The sequence below is a fragment of the Myotis davidii genome, unplaced genomic scaffold (assembly GCF_000327345.1).
Source record: "Myotis davidii unplaced genomic scaffold, ASM32734v1 scaffold478, whole genome shotgun sequence".
Taxonomy (NCBI): Eukaryota; Metazoa; Chordata; class Mammalia; order Chiroptera; family Vespertilionidae; genus Myotis; species Myotis davidii.
Genome location: NW_006289570.1, coordinates 5,011,558 through 5,023,720, shown reverse-complemented (window position 1 = coordinate 5,023,720; position 12,163 = coordinate 5,011,558). Strand labels below are relative to the sequence as shown.

The following is a 12,163-nucleotide window of genomic DNA, read 5'->3' as shown; positions in this document are numbered from 1 at the left end:
TGGCATTACTGTGTTTATTTCCTCCTGAATCCCTTCCTCCTTGTTTCCAACCAGCTGACCTATCAGGGTCAATAGGTTCCTCATGGGAAATTAATCTGGTTTTAAGTTTTTCTTTAAAACACTGCCCTAGCTGGTTTGTCTCTGGATAGAGCGTCGGATGATTCCAGTCAAGGGCAAGTACTTTGGTTACAGGCTCAATCGCCAGTAGGGGGCGTGCAGGAGACAACAGACCAGTGATTCATCATTGATGTTTCTCTCTCTCCCCCTCTCCCTTCCTCTCTGAAATAAAAAAATATATATATTTTTTAAATGGACCAGTGACATCAAGGCTTATATCCTACAAAGTGACTGGATACCAGGCCTGAGGGGCTTATCTTCTGAGTCGAAAGACAGTGCTAACACAAACTCCAGAAAGACTCAGAGGGAAACAACTGTCACCAAGGAAACAAAAGAAACAAATACTAGAAAAGCCCGAGTATGTGTATAAGCCCACATCTTCATCCCTCACAAACTGCTAGTTCTAGCTCACTTCATCTATAATCTATCTTCCTGCAACTGTTTCCCTTCCTGATTTTCTCGGGCTACTGTCATCCCTTTAACCCGTAATGAAATCATCTTTGACTTCTCTTCCTCTAAAGAGCAAGTCAGTCACCAAGTTTAAATTTTTCCTCTGTACCTATATGCCCAACTCCCGTGTCCATATCCTCACTAGCCAGTCCACACAAAGATTTTTGCCAATTTCCCATTATCCAAGCAATCCCTTCAAAATCCCTTATTCCCAACCCCAAACCTCTGATTATACCCTTAATAGACTCTCAAGTAGTCCTGACCACACCCCTCTTAATGCAGTCTCCCACCGCCTTACGTAACACGTTATGTATACACACAAGGCTGCTCTGATCACACCGGTTGCCTCACTTGCAATGTTCTGCCTCCATGCCTTCAACCAGATTATGTGGTTGAGGCCAGGACTGCCAGGGGGGTTCAAGCAGAAAGGCTGGGCTACAGAAAAGGGAACATTTAGTAGCCAACCTGGCAGCATGGTTCAGCTGAACATTCGGCCCAACACTGACAGGGCTGTGCTGTGACAGGGCAGGCAGGGAGCCCAGGAAAAGCACAGGGACCAGTGACAAGAGCCAACATTCGGCACACACTGTGCTAAGCATTTTACAAGCACCACATCCCTTAATACTAACAATCTCCACTTTAGGAAGTGCTATTACTATCTCCATGTTATATGAGGAAACTAAGGCTTACTGAGATTAAGTAATTTGTGCAAGGTTCCACAGCTAATTAGAAGTTAACCTGCAATTCAAACTCCAATGTGCCTGGTCAGAGTATTTTACTCAGTGACCACACATCGTCTCCCAAATGGGCTAGCCTTGCAAAGAATAAGCAGTTAACTTAAATCAAGTCTTTCGGCATCATATGAAGACCACTTGAAAGGACTAAAGGCCACAGCCAGTTGGAAGGATTTCCCATGATTAAACATCAAATTAAGATGTTGCAGCCCAGCTGGTGTGGCTCAGTGGTTGAGCGTCAACCTATGAACCAGGCAGTAATGGTTCAATTCCCAGTCAGGACACATGCCAGGGTTGCGGGCTCAATCCCTGGTGTGGGGTGTGCAGGAGGCAACCAATTGATGTGTTTCTCCCATGTCAATATCTCTCTTTACTCTCCCTAAAAAATAAAAAAATGAATGGAAAAATATCCTCGGGTGAAGATTAAAAAAAAAAAGTTGCAGTCAGCTCTGACTGGTTTGTTCAGCAGTTAGAGCATTGGTCCTGTCAACCAAAAAGTCATGATTCAATTTCCAGTCAAGGGTGCATACCTCAATTGCAGGTTCAATCCCTGGTCTGTCAGGGCTCATGCAGGAGGCAACCAGTTGATGTCTCTCTCTCTCACATCAATGTTTCTCTCACTCTCGCTCCCTCCTTCCATCCCTCCCCGCTCTCTTTCACTCTCTAAAGATCAATGGAGAAAATATCCTCGGGTGAGAATTTAAAAAAAAAAAGTTGCAGTCACATTTTTATCCAGTTCACACTCAAGACCAAGTTCCCAAGTAACCCCTTATCCAGCTGCCTCGCTGTACATACCCATCCACACTTAGTCCATCGCAAAACAAATTCTGACAATGACACATGACCTGCACACAGCCAGCTGGCCGTCAGGTCCTTTATGCAGTTCAACACACAAGGTGACACCAAGTTAAGACAAGTGTTCCAATTTGGGTACCTCCATCTCCCTCCCCTGAATCCTGATCCAATGGTTGCCAAAGCCAGAAGGGGCTTGAGGTGGGGGGCTTGGTCATGGGGAAAGCTGCAGTGGTTGGCCCAGCAGATAGGCAAAGGGGAAGGCTTCACTTCTTCACAATCTGAATGACATCCTCGTCCTCCAACGTATGGTCTTTACCCACTTTTTGAGGATTGTGTTTCACAGAGAGACCCCAGACCAGAGCACTATATGGAAGGGAAAAAGAACAGTCAGTATGAACAATCACCTAGCTCAGCGATGGCGAACCTTTTGAGCTCGACATGTCAGCATTTTGAAAAACCCTAACTTAACTCTGGTGCCGTGTCACATATAGAAATTTTTTGATATTTGCAACCATAGTAAAAGTAAGACTTATATTTTTGATATTTATTTTATATATTTAGATGCCATTTAACAAAGAAAAGTCAACCAAAAAAATGAGTTCGCGTGTCACCTCTACATGCGTGTCATAGGTTCGCCATCACTGACCTAGCTTGACTACCTGGCAGCCACCTTTCTGCTCAGGTTTAGCATTCAGGCTCTTAAGAGCTACAGTCCTGCAACAGTCAAGGATCCTTCTGCCTAGTCAAAAGTCAGACTCAAAATTCATTCAGGCTAGAACTCGTTTGGCTCAGTGGATAGAGCATCGGCCTGCGGACTCAAGGGTCCCGGGTTCGATTCTGGTCAAGGGCATGTACCTTAGTTACAGGCACATCCCCAGTGGGGGGCGTGCAGGAGGCAGCTGATCCATGTTTCTCTCTCATCGATGTTTCTGGCTCTCTATTCCTCTCCCTTCCTCTCTGTAAAAAATCAATAAAATATATTTAAAAAAAAAAAATCCATTCAGAGGCTTTATCTTCCCCAGCAGTGTGGCACACAGGAACCTTCACATATAGAATAGCATAGACTTGGAAGTTGTGTAATTCCTCATGTTCCAAAGCCAATTTAAGGAAGTCAAAGAGAAAAAACACAAATGAGAAGTGTGACAAGATGAGCTTAAAATTAAGAAAGCATGGGTTTATTATAGAGAAATACCCTGAAATCAGATTGGAAATTAATTCTCAGAAGTACAGTGTCAGTTATCCACTGTTAAAGAATACCAGTTTTTATTGGTTCTACTAAAACTATCAGTGGGTATCTGATAAAAAATGTAGGACCTCCCTTCCTCAGCCATGCCAGGAAAATTCTCCCTATCAAGAAACCATAACTGGGCCCTGACCAGGTAGCTCAGTTGGTTACAGCATCGTCCCAATATGCCAACGCTCTGGGTTCAATGCCTGGTCAGGACACATACAAAAATCAACCAATGAATGCACAAATAAGTAGGACAACAAATCAATGTTTCTCTCTCTCTCTCAAATCAATAAGCTAAAAAGAAATATATAAATGGTAAATGAAGATAATTTTTATCCATGGATCTCAAGTACTAAAAATATGTAGTTCACTGATGGGAACTGGTAAACAAGACACTGAGACCTACCTCACAGAAGCTAAGAACTATGTACAAAAGGACAGAAAATGGTGGCCATATTGCTATTAATGCCATGCTAAGAATTTCCAGTTAGTGAAATCAGTAGCTTACCGGGAAAAGAAGGCACCACCTACGTGCCCGTGATACTTACTATTTAAATTCCTTAATAAGATTTTTGTGAATCTTCATGCAGAAATCCTCCACTGTGGTCCTGGAGTAAGGCAGCACCACTGGGGATGTGTAATCTGGCAACTGGCCTTTGGGTTTGGTGTAACTAGAAAGAGAAGCAGCAGAGGTTGCCTACTTCTTGGAATGCTTCATGTGAACGCAAACCAGCCCTCCATCACCTCCCAGAACAGGTGCACATAACCCCCAACTGGAGAAAAAAAGTGCCCTCAATATGGCCTAGCAGATGATAGGAATTAATCTGTGTCTCCACAGACTTTATGTTAATGAGCTGCACAGGACACCATTGTAATACAGTCTGGTTTAATTCCCACAGCAATATTACCCTATCCACTAAGACTTACATCCTCACAAGTTTCAGATAGTCCCAGATCTTTTCCAACAGGTCATCAAAATTCCAGCGGTGATGAGCAGAGATGGGTACACAGTGAGGTACCTTATAGATGATATCCAATTCCTCAATGGAGATCTGATCAATCTTATTTAACACATAGATACACGGGATATAAACTCTAAAAAAGAAAAACAGGACATTAGTCTGGAGCTGCTGACAAGACTGTCAGTTTGATTATCAGTACCCCCTCATCCAGAATCCTAAATCAGAGACTCTCCACAGGGATCATATGATGCAGATCAACCCCCACCCCCTCTATCCCACAAAAAAGAACTTCCTACCAAAATAAAGTAGAACATCCAAAAAGTGAACTACAGGTAACAAAACCCAGACTCTAGTTCCAGCCATGCAGCTGAGAGAACATGCTACAGAGAAAAGAACACAAGCTTTAGTCATACACAAGCTTTGAATCTACTCATAGCTTTTTCACTTTCTACATATGTGCCCAGGACAGGACTCAGAGTTGATTTCCTACAAAGTTGTTTTCAGAAATGTAAGAATGTAAATATATTTCTAATAACATATTTCATGATAATTTTTAAATAAAAAAAACTTGCCCAGCTGGCATGGCTCAGTGGTTGAGCATCAACCTATGAACTAGGAGGTCACAGTTCGAGTCCCGGTCAGGGCACATGCCCAGGTGTGAGCTTGATCCCCTGTGGGAAGCGTGCAGGAGGCAGCCAATCCATGATTCTCTCTCATCATTGATGTTTCTCTCTCTCTCCACCTCTTCCTTCCTCTCTGAAATCAATAAAAATATATTTTTTAAAAAACAAAAATCTGGCAATGTCACAATCCCAATGCCCAATCAATGTGGCAGCTAAGGTTAGTATTAAATAGGCAGGCCACAAATTCTCAGGCTTCAATTATCTCACTAAATGCCTAAATCAAAGCACTGGCTTTATTTTCAAATGAGGATCAAATAAATTCATCCAACCAATTGGAACAAATGAACAGGAAGGCAACTAGAAAATATTATATCCAAATGCCAGGAATAATTTTAACAGTGGTTTCAATTATTATTTAATTTCAAATATTAATAGTAGTAATGTTTCATGGATTAGGGTTTTAGCTAATGCACCCTTAGGTTAGAGAGAACACACACAGCCTGGCCTACTCTGAGTTCTGCAGGATAGCCTCTAGGACTTCTCACATGGATTAATTCTAGGAGCGAAGACTGAGAACATAGTCTCTTCAACCATCATATGACACAGAGCTTAGGGGACAGCCTAGTTCACAGCAAGTAACTGAAATGGGGAATCAGACCATCATGATGAAATTTCAAAGCAAAGAAGGAAGTTAGAAAGCAAGATCAACCCTTTATAGCCAAAGAAACCAAGGCCCGCTAATATTTGAGATACTAGCACAACTACAGTTAGAATCGAGGTCTGCCACATTCAGGATCCAATGTTGTTTCCATTAAGAGGCTTCAAATTCAAACTTGGGCACCAGGCTGCAGTCGGTCCATACCTGTTTCCTTCCACCACATCAATGAGGTCATCCGCTGTGGCATCGCTACGCAGAGTCACATCGGCATTATGAATTTTGTATTCAGCCAGAATGCTCTTCACAGTTTCAGCATCCAGCTCACTCTGAGGGCACTGAATAGACATAGAAGACAATGACTGGTCAGAGAGCAAAAATAAAAACTCCCAAGAGTATCCATTGATGAATCTGGGTAACCTTAGCTGAGGTGCAGCAAACTCATTTCTAAAGACTGCTATCCTGGATGAGAGTAACGAACTTATAGTAGGAAATACAAAAAACTGAAAATCTTTCCAAACTCTAGGGAAGGTGTTATGGCCTGAATTGTGTCCCCACAGCCCCCACCCAAATTCATGTTGAAGTCCTAGAATCTCAGAATATAACTTTTTGGAGATAGGGTCTTAAAGAGGTAATTAAGTTAAAATCACATGAGTAGGCTCATATAATGTAAGAGAAAGAATTTTTGTCTATTTTGCTCCCTTTCCCATCCACTCCCCAGAGCGTAAAGCAATACTTAGCCCATGGTAAGCACTCTATTAATCTGTGTTGAATGAATAAAAACATGGCATTGGCAACGATCTACCTCCTGCAAACATAAAATTGGTCTATACCCCCATACCACCTCAAACAGTTAACCCAAAAGAGGAAATGAGAGTCTGACTCTTATCCTACTCTTGATTCTTGTCAATCATTACAAGGTAATTATGTTACTTCAATTAGTGCTAGGAGTCCGGTAATTTCCAAATGACACTGTCCCTTAGCTCAATCCATTCCACCCGTCTTTAGCAGCCTGCCCCATACCACCTTATCCCCTTACAGTGGCTGTGAGATTAATGCCTCCTTTATCCTTCTTCTTAAAGCCAATGTTGGGAGGTTTGCTGTTCAAGCGAAGGCCAAAGCCTTCCAATTCATTTTCAATGATCTTCTTATGTCCCAAGGGTTTTAGGACATCCAGAACAATCAGGATCAAGTTACACGTTCGAGCCACTGAAGAATTAAAAAAATAAAAGTTATACCCAGGCAAAGTTCATTAAAGATTTAACTAATACAAATACTCAAGAGTATAGGGGTGAGGGTGAAGGTGGGGGTAGGGGTGGGGGAGAGTTCCTGCACTTAACAGGCAAAAAATGTTTTTGTAAATACATGGACACACATGAAGTTCTTAAGATTAGCAAAGATTTATGCCATGAAGATACAGGGGGCAGAAGGGTAGTGTCAGGGATAGGGGGGAAGAGAATGAAATCAATAAGACTTCTTTTTTATTATTGATTTGAGAAAGAGAGAGGAAGAGAAACAGAGAGACAGAGAGAAACATTGATTTGTTGTTCCATTTATTTATGCATTCACTGGCTGTTCCTTGTATGTGCCCTGAGCGGAGATGGATCTGGCAACCTTGGCATATTGGGATGATGCTTTAACTAACTGAGCTACCCCGGCCAGGGCTAATAAGATTATTTTTGGAACTGTAAGTATCTAGAAAAATGTTGATCGATAGGTATTTGATCTATTGGACCATTTGGAAAATATTAGCAAACACAGAAAAGTAAACAAACCAACAGCTAATAATTTACTCCATGGAAAACAGCATTGAATAAAAGTTACATAAACATGACATAATCATGTAAACCATGACCGTGACTTAACTAAAAATTGTAATAAAACTTCTTTGAAAAAATGGGAAAAGAGGTATGGAGTAAGAGAGTTCATCCTCTACCACAAAAAAAAAACCCAACAATAGATGTCTAAAATTAATTAACCGTGAAATAGCAATTAAAGCATAATTTTTAAAAGTATGAAGGTAGCCTAGCTGACATGGCTCAGTGGTTGAGTGTCAGCCTATGAACGGGGAGGTCACAGCTGAATTTGCGGTTAGGGCACATGGCCAGGTTGTGTGCTCGATCCCCAGTAGGGGGCATGCAGAAGGTAGCTGATCAATGATTCTCTCTCATCATTGATGTTTCTATCTCTCTCTTTCTCTCCCCCTTCCTCTCTGAAATCAATAAAAAAAAATTTTTTCCTCTCTGAAATCAATAAATTCTTTTTTTAAATGAGGTGATGGTGTGCAGACACTTTAAAAAAGTATGAAGTAGAAGAAACAGTTGAAGAGTTGACAGTATAGTTGTCAAAGGGGAGTGACAGTGAAGGTGAGGAGAGGTGGGGTAGCAGATTGTTGCAATTCATGATCAGCCTTTTGTAAGATTTTACTTTAAATAAAAAGAAAAGAAGAAAAAGCATGGGTGGGAATAAGGAAACCTCAGTTCTAATTCCAAATCTTCCATGAACACTGCAACACTGGACCAAAGCCCTTTACCTCTCCTGTCCTTAGTGTTCCTCCTCAAATGGGGATCTGAGGTCCCTTCAAGTTCTGACATTCTATTCTGGTAAGAATCGGGTAAAACTATACCCTTCACTATGGCATCGTCTCCAAGTCCACAGTCCCCAGCTAAAGGACAGTGTCTGGTAAAGGAATGACATTCCAGGATGGTGGCCCTGGACCACTCACCTGCAATGACTTGACGGCCTCTACCTTTCCCGTCCTTGGCACCCTCAATAATACCCGGGAGATCCAGGAGCTGCAAGATTGGGGGGGGAAGGGGGGAGGGGAGAGAAATGGAAAACTTACTATAAATCTGAGATCACATAGAATGATTTGTTTCTCAAGTATACAAAATTTAGGAGATATAAATCAAATGTTCCTTATGAGTATATGAATATTATTTTAACTAAGCATCTTCTAAATGTCAGCTACAAGCTTTTTACATACTTTAATCTGGTTTAAAATGCCTAACAAACCTATAAAATAAGGATATTAGCTGAGTATCATAAAAGTGGTGATTTACTCAAAGTCACAATCCTAATAACTCAAGTAAAATTATAACCCACATTTTTGGAGCCAAATGCATTTGTCTCTATTATTATCTTTCAATATCACCGCACTTTTTTTAGAGAGAGGGGAAGGGGAGACCGAGAGAGAAAAACATCCATGTGAGAGAGAAACATCGATTGGTTGCTTTCCGCCCACGCCCAGAGTAGGGCCAGGGATCAAGCCTGCAACCGTGGTACGTGTCCTTGACTGGAATTGAACCCAGCACCTTCAGTCCAAGGGCCGACGCTCTATCCACTGAGCCAAACCGGTTTTGGCCATATTATTTATTAAAAGTTTCTAATGGTAGCCGAACCGGTTTAGCTCGGTGGATAGAGCGTTGGCCTGCGGACTCAGGGGTCCCAGGTTCGATTCCGGTTGGGGGCGTGTGCCTTGGTTGCAGGCACGTCCCCACTGGGGGGCGGGCAGGTGGCAGCTGATCGATCACTCTCATCGATGTTTCTGGCTCTCTATCCCTCTCCCTTCTTCTCTGTGAAAAATCAATAAAATATATTTTTAAAAAAAGTTTCTAATGGCTCCTACTTAGGTACAAGATAAAATTCAACTTCCTTAGTAGGTACACAAGGTCCTTCATAATTCCACTCCAACCTACCTTTCCAGATTCAGTTACTAACACTCCCTGTCCCACACCTAAGCTCACACCACAGTAGGCTGTTCACCATTATGGCTCCGTGAAGTAGCCTTTTACCTTTACTGGCTGGTGAAATGCCTTTTGAACTTCAAGACCCACCTCCAGCCCTAGCAGGTTTGGCTCAGGGGATACAGCATCCGGCTGCGGACTGAAGGGACATGGGTTCCATTCCAGTCGATGCCAGGGCGCATGTGCGAGGCAACCAGTCAATGTGTCTCTCTCACATTGATGTTTCTCTCTGTGTGTCTCTCCTCCTCCCTTCCACTCCTCCAATGTCACTTTCTACATGAAGTCTTTTTTGTTTTGTTTTGGTCTTACCAGACCTCCCCCACACCCAATCCTCAGATGAAAAGTAGTACCTCCTTTCCCTGTGTTTTCACAGGTCAACCCCACTGTGTACTGATTGGCCTGACTGCTCTATCTCCCTGCTCGACAATGATCAGGAAGCAAAGACCAGGTCTGGTATAGGGAGAGCCTCCCAATAAGTGCTTTTTAAATGAATGAAAGGATGGGTTCCCCCCCCTTCCTTGTCCTGCAGGACTGACTCACCTGGATCTTGGCACCTTTGTATCTGATGACACCAGGCACAGTGGTCAGAGTGGTGAACTCATAGGCTGCCACCTCAGAATACACCCCTGCCAGGTTACTGAGCAGTGTTGACTTCCCCACAGATGGAAAACCCACAAACCCGATTCGAGCATCACCTGTCTTGGCCACATCAAAACCTAAAACATCACCAAATACCAAAAAGAGGAAGAAGGTTATCCCTGAGTGCTGAGACTCGTGTAATTCCTTTCACATTCTGGTTACCTATCTGACGAGGACCTATTTCTGCAATTTTGTACAGTTTACCTCTAGAGTAGAATTAAGCATACAAAATCTCACTACAGCAATTTGCAGTTTAATGGACTTTTCAGGTTTCCTTTTTTTTTTCTTTTTACAATGGCTGCAAACAGGTTCAAAGCCTCATTTGTGGCCCTTCTCTAGAAAGTGTACAGAATATCGACATTCCTTTTTGTTCCTAACCTTTTCTCTCTCGATTTCTCCAGCCTACGCTTATTCTTCCTACCTTCGTGTCCCTTGGCATCCATTTCCTTAATTTTTATCCTGACTGTCTATGTGTATGTATTTCTGTAAGCCGATGTAAATCTATCGGTACAATATACACATCAATAAAACCCTAATTTATTTAGGTAATATCCACTTGCCTTTGAAATCAGCAGAATAAACACAAATCAAGAATTTAGGCTTAGCCCTGACTGGTTTGGCTCAGTGGATAGAGCATCAGCCTGCGGACTGAAAGGTCCCAGGTTCAATTCCGGTCAAGGGCATGTACCTTGGTTGTGGGCACATGCCCAGGAGGCAGCCGATCGATATTTCTCTCATCGATGTTTCTCTCTATCTCTCTCCCTTCCTCTCTGTAAGAAATCAATAAAATACATTTTAAAAAAAAAAGAATTTAGGCTTAGAAAGCATAAATCTTCTGATAGAAATTTAAAAATTACTTGTGGGCCATGTGCCTGGATTATTTGGATTAAAATTGCGCCAGAGGAAAACAAGATCTAAGGACAACACAAACCTTCTCCTGGCCCCCCGCCGCCGCCGCCCTTCGGAGTAATGAGCTCCCTGCGCAGCTTGGCCAGGCGAGCCTTCAGCAGCCCCAGGTGGTGCGCCGTGGCCTTGTTCTTCTGAGTCCGAGCCATCTACAGGGGAAGAATCACAGCCCCGAGTCAGAAGCAGTCCCGACAGGCGCCAAGACCCAGAATAAAAGCTCCCCCACCTCCGAGAGCAGCGGTTCTCAACCTGTGGGTCGCGACCCCTTTGGCAGTCGAACGACCCTTTCACAGGGGTCGCCGAAGACCATCCTGCATATCAGATATTTACATGATGATTCATCACAGTAGCAATGTGACAGTTATGAAGTAGCCACGAAAATAATTTTATGGTGGGGTCACAACATGAGGAACTGTATTTAAAGGGCCAGAAGGTTGAGAACCACTGTCCGAGGGGATGACGTTTTCTTCCTCGGTCCCTCTCAGGTCAGTATACCTGTACCCATTTTAGTCAGATGTTAAAAAGAGTAAAAACCCATTCTCTCCATCACCCGGCCCATTCTCCTCATTACAGAGCAAGCAAACGGGGTGTCTAGAGAAGAGACCTGACGTTCCCAGCAGCGTCCACAGATGAGGCTGAAACTCATCCGCTGGTTCCCTTTCCGCTGCTTGTACCTGCTGCGCCCCATACAACACAGTGTTGGCCACCACTCTCCCCGGTTTCAAGAGCGACAGAATCACACGACCACCCGGGTGGAATCGACCGCCTCCACAGGTGTCGATCCACTCCCAGGTCCTACTCCCGGGAAACGGAGCCATCAAAGCAGAGGCTGGGGGGGAGGGGGGCGTGGGGGGGGTCAAGAGGTGATGAGGAAAGATACCGAAGTGCGGGAGCAGCCAGGGCGGGAGTGAGGAAGCAGGATTCGGTGCACACGCACGTACGCACACACACGTGTACACACACTCTTAGAGATTGAAACAAACAGAACAAGGAGAATCAGGGCTGGAGTAAGAAAACAGGATTGGGTGCACACGCACGTACGCACACAACACACACACAAAGTACGTGAGCAGTCAGGGCTGGAGTAAGGAAGCAGACCTCGGTGCACACGCACGTACGTGCACGAAAACACACACAATTAGAGACTGAGAAAAACAAACAGCACCAGGAGCACCAACCAAGGCGCAGTGGTGTGGCACGCGGGCCCGTGAGGAAGGGTTCGGGGAACGCGGGCCTGGACTGAAGGGAGTCGGAGAACCCGGACCTGGGCACAGGGGCGTCGGGGGGGCGCGGGACCAGATTGAG

At 43.8% G+C, this 12,163-nt stretch overlaps 1 protein-coding gene across 2 annotated transcripts in view; it reads right to left on the bottom strand.

The window, feature by feature from the left end:
• Nucleotides 1-2,129: 2,129 nt before the first annotated feature.
• Nucleotides 2,130-12,163, bottom strand: part of DRG1 (developmentally regulated GTP binding protein 1) — a 47,660-nt gene continuing 37,626 nt past the window's right edge. For both annotated transcript variants that reach the window (XM_015562904.1, XM_015562903.1), the window contains 8 exons: nt 10,884-11,007; nt 9,854-10,029; nt 8,293-8,362; nt 6,607-6,776; nt 5,775-5,905; nt 4,255-4,422; nt 3,876-3,998; nt 2,130-2,459 (listed from right to left, as the gene is read on the bottom strand). In XM_015562904.1, coding sequence (XP_015418390.1) covers nt 2,360-2,459; nt 3,876-3,998; nt 4,255-4,422; nt 5,775-5,905; nt 6,607-6,776; nt 8,293-8,362; nt 9,854-10,029; nt 10,884-11,007 — 1,062 coding nt within the window. In that variant the 3' untranslated portion in view covers nt 2,130-2,359. The remainder of the gene's footprint in view (nt 2,460-3,875; nt 3,999-4,254; nt 4,423-5,774; nt 5,906-6,606; nt 6,777-8,292; nt 8,363-9,853; nt 10,030-10,883; nt 11,008-12,163) is intronic.